This window comes from Schistocerca americana, chromosome 6 (genome assembly GCF_021461395.2).
Source record: "Schistocerca americana isolate TAMUIC-IGC-003095 chromosome 6, iqSchAmer2.1, whole genome shotgun sequence".
Taxonomy (NCBI): Eukaryota; Metazoa; Arthropoda; class Insecta; order Orthoptera; family Acrididae; genus Schistocerca; species Schistocerca americana.
The window spans coordinates 28,733,703-28,751,291 of record NC_060124.1 but is presented as its reverse complement, the minus strand read 5'-3'; the positions used below and the strand labels follow the sequence as shown (position 1 = coordinate 28,751,291).

General features: G+C 43.7%; 1 protein-coding gene across 1 annotated transcript in view; it reads right to left on the bottom strand.

The window, feature by feature from the left end:
• LOC124619703 (dynein axonemal heavy chain 2) overlaps positions 1-17,589 on the bottom strand; it is a 1,014,172-nt gene that overhangs the window by 534,308 nt on the left and 462,275 nt on the right. The window contains 2 exon segments of the mRNA XM_047146260.1: positions 343-485; positions 15,553-15,744. Coding sequence (XP_047002216.1) covers positions 343-485; positions 15,553-15,744 — 335 coding nt within the window.

The following is a 17,589-nucleotide window of genomic DNA, read 5'->3' as shown; positions in this document are numbered from 1 at the left end:
GACTTGATATAGCATTTGCAATATATGTACAAACAAGTTGTACATTATATCACTCCTTTCACATTTTTCATTTCGCTCTTTGTCTTCACCACATTAATTTTTCCGCTAATAAGGTTGTGGTGGTTCTTTTTTTTGTTCATTCTTCCTTTCTCTTGCATTTCTAGTAACACAGTTTATCACATTTTGTTTCTTGGATATCACTTTAACTACAAGCACCATTTAGTTGCAAAGGAGGCTCTTTATTACATTTAAAATAAGGCTGCATGTAGTAGTTGTCTTGATATTAATGTGAATCATCCAATTATTACAGAACTTCACTACACCAAATTTGCTGATACATACCTTTTTTGCAAGAATTCGTGTTTCTCTAAATCCTTCACCAAATAATATTATTTCAGCAATCATTGCACTATCTGGTACAATCATTGATATGGGGCGAAACATTGACTTCAAGTTGTCAGGCAGTTCTGTGCGACCAGCATAGCCTGGAAGAAAGAGTTAATCATAACAGAATAAACCAGTATCTAATATAATTATTGATATGGAGAAAAACATTGACTTGTCAAACAATTCCGTCCAATGAGCTTAACCTGTAACAAAAGTAAATTATGCTAAGGTAAACCACAGAAATTCTTTCCTCATTTTTAAATGTTATTGAGCTAGTATCATTACTTATATTATCCTCTTCACTGAGCTTGGGCCCAAGGTTATAACAAAATAAATGATTTGATATCGCCTACAGCTGTCATTTTTTTACAATTTTGGTATTAGACATTTTTCAAGTATCCTGACAAATGGAATCACCAGGAATACAGTGCATTAACAATTAGTTAAAAGTCAAATACAGCAATTCAGCAGATGATAAAACCGGTAGGATTAATAAAAACTTACTAAACAACAATTCAGGAATGGCAGATTATGTCATAGTGGTTTCTGCACATGTTACTGTGTATCAGATAATTCAAAATCCTGATGTGTTATGCAAGTGAAATTAAACAAAGAAAGAAAGTAATGAAGATTAAACTTTGAAGTACATTGTTCAGAATATTAATATAACAAAGAAAATAAAGAAATGTGTCTGTTTCGTAGCCATTACAAATACTAAATAGGAACCAGACTCTGAAAATGAAATAATACTGCATAAAGGTATGTTTGTTAACTAATATATTAGGTTGGTTCATAAGTTCATAGCCCTTTTATTTTGCATGTTCATATCCTAGTTGTTATGGGTTTATTTTATGTTTGTCAACTTTCATTTATAGTTTACAGTTGCTATTTGAGTTTACATATTGTCATTTGGGTATAGTGAGTGAAGCTCTGGACATCAGAAAATGGAATGCCAAGTGAAGAAATTGGAACATTTATGACATATTCTTCTGTTTGAATTCAGTTGAGGGGTGACAACCAGAAAGCTTGTTTAAATGCATTAATACACAAAGATCCACATGTACTTGAGAACTGGCAAATGTGATGAACTGTGATCATTCCACAACTGTGTGACATTTGCATGCAGTGGGGAAGGTTCAAATATAGGGTGTATGGGTACCGCATGCTCTAAGCCAAAATCACAAAAATTTGTGGGTGTTCATATAAGCACCTCTGCTTGCTTGTCATCAACTGGCTACTGAACAACACCAACCATTCCTATCCGTATTATTACTGGTGACAAGAAATGGTATCTTTATGCTAACATAAGGAAGAGAAAGGAATGGTTGAGCCCATACAATGCAGCAACACCACAGACAAAGAATTGCACGTTTCAACAAAGGACAATTTTATGCATCTATCAGAACAGTGACAGTGTGGTGTACTACAAATTGCTTCCCTGAAGAGTAAGCATCACTGTCAACATTTACAGTCTGCAACTGAGATGTCTGGCAGACACAATTCAAGAACAATTACCAGAAAGACTGCGTGAGGTGATGCTACTCCACTATAATGCCTTTCTGCATTCTGCTAGACTGATAAACAACACTATACAGAAGTTGGCTTGTGAAGTCATTCCACACCCACCTAATTCACATATCTTGTGCCCTCAGATTTTCACCTCTTCTGCTCGCTATCAAACAACCTTCAAGGAATTTTCTTACTGGATGAGATCCTCACCTCAAAACCACAGTTGTGGGATCAAAAAGTCACCTCAGCAGTGGCAGATTGTCGTAAATAAACTTATAGAAAAACACTATGAACTTATGCACCAACCTAATATAAGTGAAGAAATATCAACAAAAGTATGCTAAGCAGTAAGGAAGCACTAAAATATAAAGCAACTGGAATCTCATTACAATTTGTCTTGGAATGTGGATGTATTAGGACCGAATGAGATAACTTGCAAAATACTGATGCAACCCTTGGGCAATGAAGGATCATTTTCCATTCATTGTTGCAGTGAAGCAATATTAGATGAATAAGCAAATGGATCATGCAAAACAACATACTTTTGACAGAAAGTCATAAATGTGAGCCATCGTGGCGACCAGATGTATCAAGAAAAATCTTGTAAAGGTAAATCTAAGTAAGGCATTTCCATTTTGTTGGACTCTAGTGCTACATGCATGAACTAAATATTATTTTCAATTATGTGAATTCATCTGTAAACAGCCAACATGCTGGTATACTTAAACGTAATTTAATTTTACGAACTCTAAACTGACTTGTTCTGCGTCAAAGTAGCTTATATATGCAACAAATAATTAATTAATCAATGAACTCATAAATTAACTCTTGAGATACACCAGTGTGAAACACACAGTGATAAGGCATAAAATGAGAGTTTCTAACTTTCTGTGCTGTTTAGTTTCCCCTACCGGGTCTTCCTGTGGAAATTTACTAATAAGAGAGTTAGCCTACAGAATTAACAGACAGAGACTATATATATTATATATAAAAACAAAGATGAGGTGACTTACCGAACAAAAGCGCTGGCAGGTCGATAGACACACAAACAAACACAAACATACACACAAAATTCAAGCTTTCGCAACAAACTGTTGCCTCATCAGGAAAGAGGGAAGGAGAGGGGAAGACGAAAGGAAGTGGGTTTTAAGGGAGAGGGTAAGGAGTCATTCCAATCCCGGGAGCGGAAAGACTTACCTTAGGGGGAAAAAAGGACAGGTATACACTCGCACACACGCACATATCCATCCACACATACAGACACAAGCAGACATATTTAAAGACAAAGAGTTTGGGCAGAGATGTCAGTCGAGGCAGAAGTGTAGAGGCAAAGAAGTTGTTGAAAGACAGGTGAGGTATGAGTGGCGGCAACTTGAAATTAGCGGAGATTGAGGCCTGGCGGATGACGAGAAGAGAGGATATACTGAAGGGCAAGTTCCCATCTCCGGAGTTCGGATAGGTTGGTGTTGGTGGGAAGTATCCAGATAACCCGGACGGTGTAACACTGTGCCAAGATGTGCTGGCTGTGCACCAAGGCATGTTTAGCCACAGGGTGATCCTCATTACCAACAAACACTGTCTGCCTGTGTCCATTCATGCGAATGGACAGTTTGTTGCTGGTCATTCCCACATAGAATGCATCACAGTGTAGGCAGGTCAGTTGGTAAATCACGTGGGTGCTTTCACACGTGGCTCTGCCTCTGATCGTGTACACCTTCCGGGTTACAGGACTGGAGTAGGTGGTGGTGGGAGGGTGCATGGGACAGGTTTTGCATCGGGGGCGGTTACAAGGATAGGAGCCAGAGGGTAGGGAAGGTGGTTTGGGGATTTCATAGGGATGAACTAACAGGTTACGAAGGTTAGGTGGATGGCGGAAAGACACTCTTGGCGGAGTGGGGAGGATTTCATGAAGGATGGATCTCATTTCAGGGAAGGATTTGAGGAAATCGTATCCCTGCTGGAGAGCCACATTCAGAGTCTGGTCCAGTCCCGGAAAGTATCCTGTCACAAGTGGGGCACTTTTGTGGTTCTTCTGTGGGGGATTCTGGGTTTGAGGGGACGAGGAAGTGGCTCTGGTTATTTGCTTCTGTACCAGATCGGGAGGGTAGTTGCGGGATGCGAAAGCTGTTTTCAGGTTGTTGGTGTAATGATTCAGGGATTCCGGACTGGAGCAGATTCGTTTGCCACGAAGACCTAGGCTGTAGGGAAGGGACCGTTTGATGTGGAATGGGTGGCAGCTGTCATAATGGAGGTACTGTTGCTTGTTGGTGGGTTTGATGTGGACGGACGTGTGATGTTGGCCATTGGACAGGTGGAGGTCAACGTCAAGGAAAGTGGCATGGGATTTGGAGTAGGACCAGGTGAAACTGATGGAACCAAAGGAGTTGACGTTGGAGAGGAAATTCTGGAGTTCTTCTTCACTGTGAGTCCAGATCATGAAGATGTCATCAATAAATCTGTACCAAACTTTGGGTTGGCAGACTTGGGTAACCAAGAAGGCTTCCTCTAAGCGACCCATGAATAGGTTGGCGTACGAGGGGGCCATCCTGGTGATGATCCGACTCCTCAAGACACCATCCAAATTGAACCCTGCCTGGAACAGTTCCGTCCTCCGTCACAGCGGGACCCACCTCCTCTTCCTCAGAATCACCCTCTCCAAACCTTCGAGGAATTTCTGACTTCCAGCCTTGCATCTCAATCCTTCTTCAAAACCTTAATCCTACACCCAACATCACCACTGCTGAAGCCCAGGCTATCCGTGATCTGAAGGCTGACCGATCCATCGTCATTCTTCCGGCGGACAAGGGTTCCACGACCGTGGTACTTGATCGTCGGGAGTATGTGGCTGAGGGACTGCGTCAGCTTTCAGACAACACCACATACAAAGTTTGCCAAGGTAACCCCATTCCCGATGTCCAGGCGGAGCTTCAAGGAATCCTCAGAACCTTAGGCCCCCCGCAAAACCTTTCACCTGACTCCATCCATCAACCTCCTGACCCCACCGACACCCCGCACCCCTACCTTCTACCTTCTTCCTAAAATCCATAAACCCAATCATCCCGGCCGCCCCATTGTAGCTGGTTACCAAGCCCTCACAGAACGTATCTCTGCCTTCGTAGATCAACACCTTCAACCCATTACATGCAGTCTCCCATCCTTCATCAAGGACACCAACCACTTCCTTGAACGCCTGGAATCCTTACCCAATCTGTTACCCCCGGAAACCGTCCTTGTAACCATTGATGCCACGTCCTTATACACAAATATTCCGCACGTCCAGGGCCTCGCTGCGATGGAGCATTTCCTTTCACGCCGATCACCTGCCACCCTACCTAAAACCTCTTTCCTCATCACCTTAGCCAGCTTCATCCTGACCCACAACTTCTTCACTTTTGAGGGCCAGACATACCAACAATTAAAGGGAACAGCCATGGGCACCAGGATGGCCCCCTCGTACGCCAACCTATTCATGGGTCGCTTAGAGGAAGCCTTCTTGGTTACCCAAGTCTGCCAACCCAAAGTTTGGTACAGATTTATTGATGACATCTTCATCATCTAGACTCACAGTGAAGAAGAACTCCAGAATTTCCTCTCCAACCTCAACTCCTTTGGTTCCATCAGTTTCACCTGGTCCTACTCCAAATCCCATGCCACTTTCCTTGACGTTGACCTCCACCTGTCCAATGGCCAACTTCACACGTCCGTCCACATCAAACCCACCAACAAGCAACAGTACCTCCATTATGACAGCTGCCACCCATTCCACATCAAACGGTCCCTTCCCTACAGCCTAGGTCTTCGTGGCAAACGAATCTGCTCCAGTCCGGAATCCCTGAATCATTACACCAACAACCTGAAAACAGCTTTCGCATCCCGCAACTACCCTCCCGATCTGGTACAGAAGCAAATAACCAGAGCCACTTCCTCGTCCCCTCAAACCCAGAATCCCCCACAGAAGAACCACAAAAGTTCCCCACTTGTGACAGGATACTTTCCGGGACTGGACCAGACTCTGAATGTGGCTCTCCAGCAGGGATACGATTTCCTCAAATCCTGCCCTGAAATGAGATCCATCCTTCATGAAATCCTCCCCACTCCGCCAAGAGTGTCTTTCCGCCGTCCACCTAACCTTCGTAACCTAATAGTTCATCCCTATGAAATCCCCAAAGCACCTTCCCTACCCTCTGGCTCCTATCCTTGTAACCGCCCCCGATGCAAAACCTGTCCCATGCACCCTCCCACCACCACCTACTCCAGTCCTGTAACCCGGAAGGTGTACACGATCAGAGGCAGAGCCACGTGTGAAAGCACCCACGTGATTTACCAACTGACCTGCCTACACTGTGATGCATTCTATGTGGGAATGACCAGCAACAAACTGTCCATTCGCATGAATGGACACAGGCAGACAGTGTTTGTTGGTAATGAGGATCACCCTGTGGCTAAACATGCCTTGGTGCACATCCAGCACATCTTGGCACAGTGTTACACCGTCCGGGTTATCTGGATACTTCCCACCAACACCAACCTATCCAAACTCCGGAGATGGGAACTTGCCCTTCAGTATATCCTCTCTTCTCGTCATCCGCCAGGCCTCAATCTCCGCTAATTTCAAGTTGCCGCCACTCATACCTCACCTGTCTTTCAACAACTTCTTTGCCTCTACACTTCTGCCTCGACTGACATCTCTGCCCAAACTCTTTGTCTTTAAATATGTCTGCTTGTGTCTGTATGTGTGGATGGATATGTGCGTGTGTGCGAGTGTATACCTGTCCTTTTTTCCCCCTAAGGTAAGTCTTTCCGCTCCCGGGATTGGAATGACTCCTTACCCTCTCCCTTAAAACCCACTTCCTTTCGTCTTCCCCTCTCCTTCCCTCTTTCCTGATGAGGCAACAGTTTGTTGCGAAAGCTTGAATTTTGTGTGTATGTTTGTGTTTGTTTGTGTGTCTATCGACCTGCCAGCGCTTTTGTTCGGTAAGTCACCTCATCTTTGTTTTTATATATAATTTTTCCCACGTGGAATGTTTCCTCCCATTATAGAGACTATATATATATAAGATGAGGTGACTTACCGAACGAAAGTGCTGGCAGGTCGATAGACACACAAACAAACACAAACATACACACAAAATTCTAGCTTTCGCAACCAACGGTTACCTCATCAGGAAAGAGGGAAGGAGAGGGAAAGACGAAAGGATGTGGGTTTTAAGGGAGAGGGTAAGGAGTCATTCCAATCCCGGGAGCGGAAAGACTTACCTTAGGGGGGAAAAAAGGACAGGTATACACTCGCACACACACACATATCCATCCACACATATACAGACACAAGCAGACATATTTAAAGACAAAGAGTTTGGGCAGAGGTGTCAGTCGAGGCGGAAGTGTAGAGGCAAAGAAGTTGTTGAATGACAGGTGAGGTATGAGTGGCGGCAACTTGAAATTAGCGGAGATTGAGGCCTGGCGGATAACGAGAAGAGAGGATATACTGAAGGGCAAATTCCCATCTCCGGAGTTCGGATAGGTTGGTGTTGGTGGGAAGTATCCAGATAACCCGGACGGTGTAACACTGTGCCAAGATGTGCTGGCTGTGCACCAAGGCATGTTTAGCCACAGGGTGATCCTCATTACCAACAAACATTGTCTGCCTGTGTCCATTCATGCGAATGGACAGTTTGTTGCTGGTCATTCCCACATAGAATGCATCACAGTGTAGGCAGGTCAGTTGGTAAATCACGTGGGTGCTTTCACACGTGGCTCTGCCTTTGATCGTGTACACCTTCCGGGTTACAGGACTGGAGTAGGTGGTGGTGGGAGGGTGCATGGGACAGGTTTTGCACCGGGAGCGGTTACAAGGATAGGATCCAGAGGGTAGGGAAGGTGGATTGGGGATTTCATAGGGATGAACTAACAGGTTACAAAGGTTGGGTGGACGGCGGAAAGACACTCTTGGCGGAGTGGAGAGGATTTCATGAAGGATGGATCTCATTTCAGGGCAGGATTTGAGGAACTCGTATCCCTGCTGGAGAGCCACATTCAGAGTCTGGTCCAATCCCGGAAAGTATTCTGTCACAAGTGGGGAACTTTTGTGGTTCTTCTGTGGGGGATTCTGGGTTTTAGGGGATGAGGAAGTGGCTCTGGTTATTTGCTTCTGTACCAGGTCGGGAGGGTAGTTGCGGGATGCGAAAGCTGTTGTTAAGTTGTTGGTATAATGGTTCAGGGATTACGGACTGGAGCAGATTCGTTTGCCACGAAGACCTAGGCTGTAGGGAAGGGACCGTTTGATGTGGAATGGGTAGCAGCTGTCATAATGGAGGTACTGTTGCTTGTTGGTGGGTTTGATGTGGACGGACGTGTGAAGTTGGCCATTGGAAAGGTGGAGGTCAATGTCAAGGAAAGTGGCATGGGATTTGGAGTAGGACCAGGTGAAACTGATGGAACCAAAGGAGTGGAGGTTGGAGAGGAAATTCTGGAGTTCTTCTTCACTGTGAGTCCAGATCATGAAGATGTCATCAATAAATCTGTACCAAACTTTGGGTTGGCAGACCTGGGTAACCAAGAAGGCTTCCTCTAAGCGACCCATGAATAGGTTGGCGTACGAGGGGGCCATCCTGGTACCCATGGCTGTTCCCTTTAATTGTTGGTATGTCTGGCCTTCAAAAGTGAAGAAGTTATGGGTCAGGATGAAGCTGGCTAAGGTAATGAGGAAAGAGGTTTTAGGTAGGGTGGCAGGTGATCGGCGTGAAAGGAAATGCTCCATCGCAGCGAGGCCCTGGACGTGCGGAATATTTGTGTATAAGGAAGTGGCATCAATGGTTACAAGGATGGTTTTCGGGGGTAACACATTGGGTAAGGATTCCAGGTGTTCGAGGAAGTGGTTGGTGTCTTTGATGAAGGATGGGAGACTGCATGTAATGGGTTGAAGGTGTTGATCTACGTAGGCAGAGATATGTTCTGTGGGGGCTTGGTAACCAGCTACAATGGGGCGGCCAGGATGATTGGGTTTGTGGATTTTAGGAAGAAGGTAGAAGGTAGGGGTGCGGGGTGTCGGTGGGGTCAGGAGGTTGATGGAGTCAGGTGAAAGGTTTTGTAGGGGGCCTAAGGTTCTGAGGATTCCTTGAAGCTCCACCTGGACATCGGGAATGGGGTTACCTTGGCAAACTTTGTATGTGGTGTTGTCTGAAAGCTGACGCAGTCCCTCAGCCACATACTCCCGACGATCAAGTACCACGGTCGTGGAATCCTTGTCCGCCGGAAGAATGACGATGGATCGGTCAGCTCTCAGATCACGGATAGCCTGGGCTTCAGCAGTGGTGATGTCAGGTGTAGGATTAAGGTTTTTTGAGAAGGATTCAGATGCAAGGCTGGAAGTCAGAAATTTCTGGAAGGTTTGGAGAGGGTGATTTTGAGGAAGAGGAGGTGGGTCCCGCTATGACGGAGGACGGAACTGTTCCAGGCAGGGTTCAATTTGGATGATGTCTTGGGGAGTTGGATCATTAGGAGTAGGATTAGGATCATTTTTCTTCGTGGCAAAGTGTTATTTCCAGCAGAGAGTACGAGTGTAGGACAGTAAATCTTTGACGAGGGCTGTTTGGTTGAATCTGGGAGTGGGGCTGAAGGTGAGGCCTTTGGATAGGACAGAGGTTTCGGATTGGGAGAGAGGTTTGGAGGAAAGGTTAACTACTGAATTAGGGTGTTGTGGTTCCAGATTGTGTTGATCGGAATTGTGAGGTTTTGGAGGGAGTGGAGCTGGAAGTGGGAGATTGAGTAGATGGGAGAGACTGGGTTTGTGTGCAATGAGAGGAGGTTGAGGTTTGCTGGAAAGGTTGTGAAGGGTGAGTGAGTTGCCTTTCCGGAGGTGGGAAGCCAGGAGATTGGATAGTTTTTTGAGGTGGAGAGTGGCATGCTGTTCCAATTTACGGTTGGTCTGTAGGAGGATGCTCTGAACAGCCGGTGTGGATGTGGGAGAGGAAAGATTAAGGATTTTTATTAAGGATAGGAGTTGATGGGTGTGTTCATTGGCTGAGTTGATGTGTAGGTGAAGGATTAGGTGGGTGAGGGCAATGGATTGTTCAGTTTGGAACTGGTATAGGGACTGATCGAAGGAAGGGTTGCAGCCAGAGATGGGAACTTTGAGTGTGAGGCCTTTGGGGGTAATGCCAAATGTCAGACAAGCCTGAGAAAATAGAATATGGGAGCGTAATCTGGCTGGGGCAAAGGCATGTTTGCGGAGGGAATGTAAATAAAACTTAATGGGGTCGTTGTGGGGCTGTTGTGAGGGTGACATGGTATTAGAAGGTGGAAAGTGTAACATGAAGTGAAATGAAAATGAAAATAAAAATATATGGGGAGAGATAAAGGTGAACTGGAAAGTAACTGGAGATCTGGAATGAAAAAAGGCGAAAAGAAGTTGGTTACAGCTGGGCTATGTTGGACTTGGGTTGGTACACAACGATGTGCACAAAGGTTAGGTGGTTGTGTTGCCGCCAAAACACGTTAAAGAACGGAGAAATTCGGGAAAATTTCGAAAAAACTGCGTGTAGTATATTAAAAGTAGTGGTTTTGTGGTGGCAGATTATGAAAATGAAGCTAACAATTGTCTAACGAAGAAATAATGACCTTAAAACCTGTGGGAAGTGGCTAAAAATTATAAGTGATGTGGGAAAAACGGAAATGGGAATAAAGCGAAAGTTATAAGAACTGGCCGAAATGGTTGTTTAAAAGGTGAAAGGAACTGTTTGTGAACTAGAAACGATGGATATTATAGCGGCGGTAGTGCTGAAAGCGGCAAAAAAATTTTTTGGTTATGGTTTGGAAGTGCGTTCCGTATTATTGAGTATATATAGGCGGGATAAAATAGTATAGCAGATTATGGTAAAAAGGAGAAGGTGAATACAAAGTGAAACTACTGGCAAAAACAGAAAGGAGAAAATAAGACGACAGAAAAGATTTCGAAATGCAACAGTGACAATAAAAAACGTAATTGTTGGATTCAAATTAATGATATCAATATAATAGAGGGAAACATTCCACGTGGGAAAAAAATATATAAAAACAAAGATGAGGTGACTTACCAAACAAAAGCGCTGGCAGGTTGATAGACACACAAACAAACACAAACATACACACAAAATTCTAGCTTTCGCAACCAACGGTTGCCTCATCAGGAAAGAGGGAAGGAGAGGGAAAGACGAAAGGATGTGGGTTTTAAGGGAGAGGGTAAGGAGTCATTCCAATCCCGGGAGCGGAAAGACTTACCTTAGGGGGAAAAAAGGACAGGTATACACTCGCACACACACACACATATCCATCCACACATACAGACACACGCAGACATATTTAAAGACAAAGAGTTTGGGCAGAGATGTTAGTCGTAGCGGAAGTGTAGAGGCAAAGAAGTTGTTGAAAGACAGGTGAGGTATGAGTGGCGGCAACTTGAAATTAGCGGAGATTGAGGCCTGGCGGATAACGAGAAGAGAGGATATACTGAAGGGCAAGTTCCCATCTCCGGAGTTCGGATAGGTTGGTGTTGGTGGGAAGTATCCAGATAACCCAGACGGTGTAACACTGTGCCAAGATGTGCTGTCTGTGCACCAAGGCATGTTTAGCCACAGGGTGATCCTCATTATCAACAAACACTGTCTGCCTGTGTCCATTCATGCGAATGGACAGTTTGTTGCTGGTCATTCCCACATAGAATGCATCACAGTGTAGGCAGGTCAGTTGGTAAATCACGTGGGTGCTTTCACACGTGGCTCTGCCTTTGATCGTGTACACCTTCCGGGTTACAGGATTGGAGTAGGTGGTGGTGGGAGGGTGCATGGGACAGGTTTTGCACCGGGGGCGGTTGCAAGGATAGGAGCCAGAGGGTAGGGAAGGCGGTTTGGGGATTTCATAGGGATGAACTAACAGGTTACGAAAAACAAAGATGATGTGACTTACCAAATGAAAGTGCTGGCAGGTCGACAGACACACAAACAAACACAAACATACACACAAAATTCAAGCTTTCGCAACAAACTGTTGCCTCATCAGGAAAGAGGGAAGGAGAGGGAAAGACGAAAGGAAGTGGGTTTATTTTCGCCTTTTTTCACACCAGATCTCCAGTTACTTTCCAGTCCACCTTTATCCCTCCCCATATATTTTTATTTTCATTTTCATTTCCTCATGTTACACTTTCCACCTTCTAATACCATGTCACCCTCACAACATCCCCACAACGACCCCATTAAGTTTTATTTACATTCCCTCCGCAAACATGCTTTCGCCCTAGCCAGGATTTGAGGAAGTCGTATCCCTGCTGGAGAACCACATTCAGAGTCTGATCCAGTCCCGGAAAGTATCCTGTCACAAGTGGGGCACTTTTGGGGTTCTTGTGTGGGGGGTTCTGGGTTTGAGGAGATGAGGAAGTGGCTCTGGTTATTTGCTTCTGTACCAGGTCAGGAGGGTAGTTGCGTGATGCAAAAGCTGTTTTCAGGTTGTTGGTGTAATGGTTCAGGGATTCCAGAGTGGAGCAGAGTCATTTGCCACGAAAACCTAGGCTGTAGGGAAGGGACCGTTTGATGTGGAATGGGTGGCAGCTGTCATAAGGGAGGTACTGTTGCTCGTTGGTGGGTTTGATGTGGACGGACGTGTGAAGCTGGCCATTGGACAGGTGGAGGTCAACGTCAAGGAAAGTGGCATGGGATTTGGAGTAGGACCAGGTGAATCTGATGGAACCAAAGGAGTTGAGGTTGGAGAGGAAAATCTGGAGTTCTTCTTCACTGTGAGTCCAGATCATGAAGATGTCATCAATAAATCTGTACCAAACTTTGGGTTGGTAGGCCTGGGTAACCAAGAAGGCTTCCTCTAAGCAACCCATGAATAGGTTGGCGTACGAGGGGGCCATCCTGGTACCCATGGCTGTTCCCTTTAATTGTTGGTATGTCTGGCCTTCAAAAGTGAAGAAGTTGTGGGTCAGGATGAAGCTGGCTACGGTAATGAGGAAAGAGGTTTTAGGTAGGGTGGCAGGTGATCGGCGTGAAAGGAAGTGCTCCATCGCAGCGAGGCCCTGGACGTGCCGGATATTTGTGTATAAGGAAGTGGCATCAATGGTTACAAGGAAGGTTTCCAGGGGTAACACATTGGGTAAGGATTCCAGGCGTTCGAGAAAGTGGTTGGTGTCTTTGATGAAGGATGGGAGACTGCATGTAATGGGTTGAAGGTGTTGATCTACGTAGGCAGAGATACGTTCTGTGGGTGCTTGGTAACCAGCTACAATGGGGCGGCCGGGATGATTGGGTTTGTGAATTTTAGGAAGAAGGTAGAAGTTAGGGGTGTCGGTGGGGTCAGGAGGTTGATGGAGTCAGGTGAAAGGTTTTGTAGGGGGCCTAAGCTTCTGAGGATTCCTTGAAGCTCCGCCTGGACATCAGGAATGGGATTACCTTGGCAAACTTTGTATGTGGTGTTGTCTGAAAGCTGACGCTGTCCCTCAGCCACATACTCCCGACGATCAAGTACTACGGTCGTGGAACCCTTGTCCGCCGGAAGAATGACGATGGATCGGTCAACCTTCAGATCACGGATAGCCTGGGCTTCAGCAGTGATGATGTTGGGTGTAGGATTAAGGTTTTTTAAGAAGGATTGAGAGGCAATGCTGGAAGTGAGAAATTCCTGGAAGGTTTGGAGAGGGTGATTTTGAGGAAGAGGAGGTGGGTCCCTCTGTGACGGAGGACGGAGCTGTTCCAGGCAGGGTTCAATTTGGATAGTGTCTTGGGGAGTTGGATCATTACCTCTAAATACCCCTACTACTAGTAGGTTACTAATTAGTAATAACATAGGTACATATGTGGCCCAATGTGCCTCCTCCCAATGTTTTTATCTGCTCTTGCACAAAAAAGCTTGACAACCACTGCTCTGAAGTCATCACCAGCACAGCACAATATGCTACTCAGTATAATTATTCTATTTATGGAATATTCATGCACTACAGAGAATTTCTTAGTTTTTGTGTAGCTACAAGGTGAATTACTATGTCATGGTCTGTGGCTAAAATCTTAATTATTCTTGCATTAACCTATAATTCTGGAACCATTAATCAATTCAGCAGAAGTTATATCAAACAAGACTTTTCCCATATGTCTTGCTATATTTAATTTTAGTACAAGCGATAATCAAACATTAGAAAAAGAGAGAAATATAAGCTAATGATTTATGTTTTCACTAGCCTGTTTCAACTAGCAGTTTGCCTGTTGATACACAACAAGAAATATCAGCTAAAAACTTAAAGGACGGCAGTATATGATAAAGCCCATATTACATATTCTCTTATCACTAATGTTTCATCTAGTAAGTAATTTTGGAATAAAAATAACAACTCACTGAATAGTATACAGGTATTGAGGCACATGAACAAAGACTGAAGACTTTGCTTACTTTCGGACAAATTCTTTTTTGAACTTCAGTACACACACAAACACACACACACACACGTATAACTGCATCATGTCAACTGGAGGTGCAATGCCAGGACCATAGTTCTGCAGGTCAACTTTGGTGAGGGGTTGTGCCAGATGGAGTTGGTGAGGACAAAGAGGAGGAGGGGAGTGGGAGGAATAGGTGGGGATGGGTGGCTGACAGGTCATATGAAGGCAGTAGGTGCTCCAGTTTTTGCACAACCTTTTGTGTGGACATGACTACCAAATGGCTGTCCATCCAAATAAATGACCACAAATAAACTGTGGCCAGGAGCAGAGTTGACTGCCCCGTGATGGATCATACTGCTGAGCAATTTCGATGGCTGCTTCACATCCAGAGCCATCTGGACCATTTTCCCCAGCTTTTATGAACTACGTACATTAGGTTTACCCTCGCAAGACGTCCTTTGTTCTCGTAATCCTTCTGGTCTCAATCTCTGTTAATCCCCTGCACCGCAACAATCTACACCCCATCCCATAGCCTCCAATTCGCTCATCCTGCATCCACACCCTTTTTCCCACAGTCTTCCCTTCCTCTGTTCTGTCACCCCCCTCCCAATGCACTCCCTCACTCCAATGTCACCATGTTGCACTTGGACTTACTGGTGCCTGTGTATTGCAGTCCCACCCCGTGCACCTACTGCCTCTCCCTCCTGTATTTCTACACCTACACCAACTGCCTTCATCCACGCCACTGGCAACCCTTCCCCAATCCTCCCTCCCACTCATCATCCCGTTTCTCCCTCGTCCATTCCACCCAAAACCACTTCTCTTCCCAATCTACACGCAGAACTTCAGTCTGGCATTGTACATTTAGCCGATATAATATAGATGTATAGGTTTTGTAGCTGTATAGGTTTCAGTGTGTGTGTGTGTGTGTGTGTGTGTGTGTGTGTGTGTGTGTGTGTGTGGGCACACATGCGCAGTTTAGTACTAAATTATTTAAATTCTGCCAGAACTTTCCATATCATATTCATATTTCTGTTGGTGGTAGAGTGGTTTAAACATGGCATTACACCACAGTAAGACTAGCAACTGTCAAGTCTCAAAGCTATAGAAATAGGACCTTCTACACAACATGACACCACTCTTACTGACTGTAGCAGCTATGATTTCAAACCTGTAATGACACTCTCTTTACAATTATAAGTTTCCGTAACCTAATGCTAATGCTAGCCCTTACTGTTCAAATAAAGAAACATACCTGGATTCATAGTGATGAATATGCCACAAGTTTTAACAAGACTGATGTCACACCCTTCAAAGACAAATCTTTTGGCCCCTTGTGACAATGATGAGAGGATAGACAAAATCTGTTGTGCAACCACAGACAAAACCTCAATGTTGATGCGATTAAATTCGTCAAAACAACCCCATGCACCAGTCTGTGCAAGTCCTAAGGTAGAATGAAAACAGAAACATGTTTCACATATGGCACTGGTTTATAAATCTTTCTTAACATAGCTCTAATTTATTTTCTGGTTACACAATAAAACATTGGTGCAACTTTACATAAATAATTAGCAGTTCAAAGGGAGAAAAGGAGAGGCAGGGCACAATTAAAATATGATTAACCTCCAAACCTGCAATGTCACAAATATTATGTTTGCAAAATGATGAGACAGAATTACTGGGGAGTAGTTAACTTCAGGATGTGAAATTTTAGTACTGCTGATAGACATGTATAAAAGTACATTAAAATTTGGACAGTTGCATGTACTTTTATATATGTCTACTGGCAGTACTACAAATTCTATCTCATAATTTTACAGTTTTCTCAACTGAATTTTTCTTGTGGCACAGTAACTACCAGTTTTACCTGATTAAACACAGTATTAACATTTATTCTGCATTGTGACAGTCTAAATTCAGAGCATAAATTAAAAATGGAGACTGTCTTTCATTCACATAATATTGAGCTTTATGTACGGACAGGGTGATTTCACTAGTAAAAAGCAGTTCAGCATGAATGATGATAATTACACATCTGGGGACAATGCCATGAGGAGACAATAATGTTTGTATGCATATGTTTACATTAGTTCTGAAGCAGGGCAGCATCCAAAATCTTTGCATTGTCCACTTCACAATGTTATACATTTGGAGGAGGTTCTGCACATAATTGGTAATGAGGCAAGGAACATAAGAAGAACACTGACAAGAAGAAGGGACATTGCAATAGAACACATGCTGAACATCATGGAATAACTTCCACTGCACTATAGGTAACTGTAGAGGGTAAAAATTTTAGGGGGAAGACAGAGCCTGCAATATATCCAAAAAATAACTGAGGAGGTAAGGTGCAAGTGCTCTGAGATGAAAAAGTTGATTCAGGAGAGAAAATCATAGTGGGTCACACCAAACCTGTCAGAAGATTGATGGGGAAAAAGTACAGTGAACAACTCTCATTTGCAGCCATCTTGCTTGAGGAACAGGATAATAATAATAAACTGCATGGAAGTCTAATGCCTGGTAAAATAAACATATAAACAGAGTTGTGGCTTGTACGGTTTGTTTTATCAGGAACAATCATATGTAATTTGAGGTATCTTTTCTCTTCATCCTTGTTCTCTGCAGGAGGAGCTTGTGATCATAAGTGGTGAAAATTCAGTGTATATTTTTAAAATGTCTTCATTCGAACATGTTCTCAACAGTAAATGGCAATAAAAACAATTTCTTATCACTATTTTATTAATTTTATTTTTATTTAATTTTCTTTTAATAAAACATGCCTACAATATTAACAATACCTTTAACAAAACAAGCATTTTCTTACCAGCAAAGGAACAGGATAATCTGAGCAAGGCTGACAAACATACAAATCCAGCAACATGTGGTTCAATGTGTAACTTTTAGAAATATTTTCTACTTGTATCTTATTAGCACTTCTTCTTCAATAAAAATGCACAAAACCACAAAAGAAAGAATATTGGAACTGAAAATGAAGTCATCCAAATTCTGTAACATGTAACAAATACCATTCTCATACAGAAACATGCCAACATTCAGATTCCAACATTTAGATGCCAGAGTATTTGTAACTAGTTGCTATTAATCAGAAGAACAAATTTGAGCCAAATCAAGTAATTGAAGTGTGTAAAAAAACTTAATTCCAATAGTTAAAATGCAGTATTAAACAAATTTGAAGATGACAAGGGGTTATCCCAACAATGAATGAGAAAGGTTTTGACATTTGCTAATGTTTGTGTAGCTCTTTCTGTTTGAAGCTATCTAATGTATG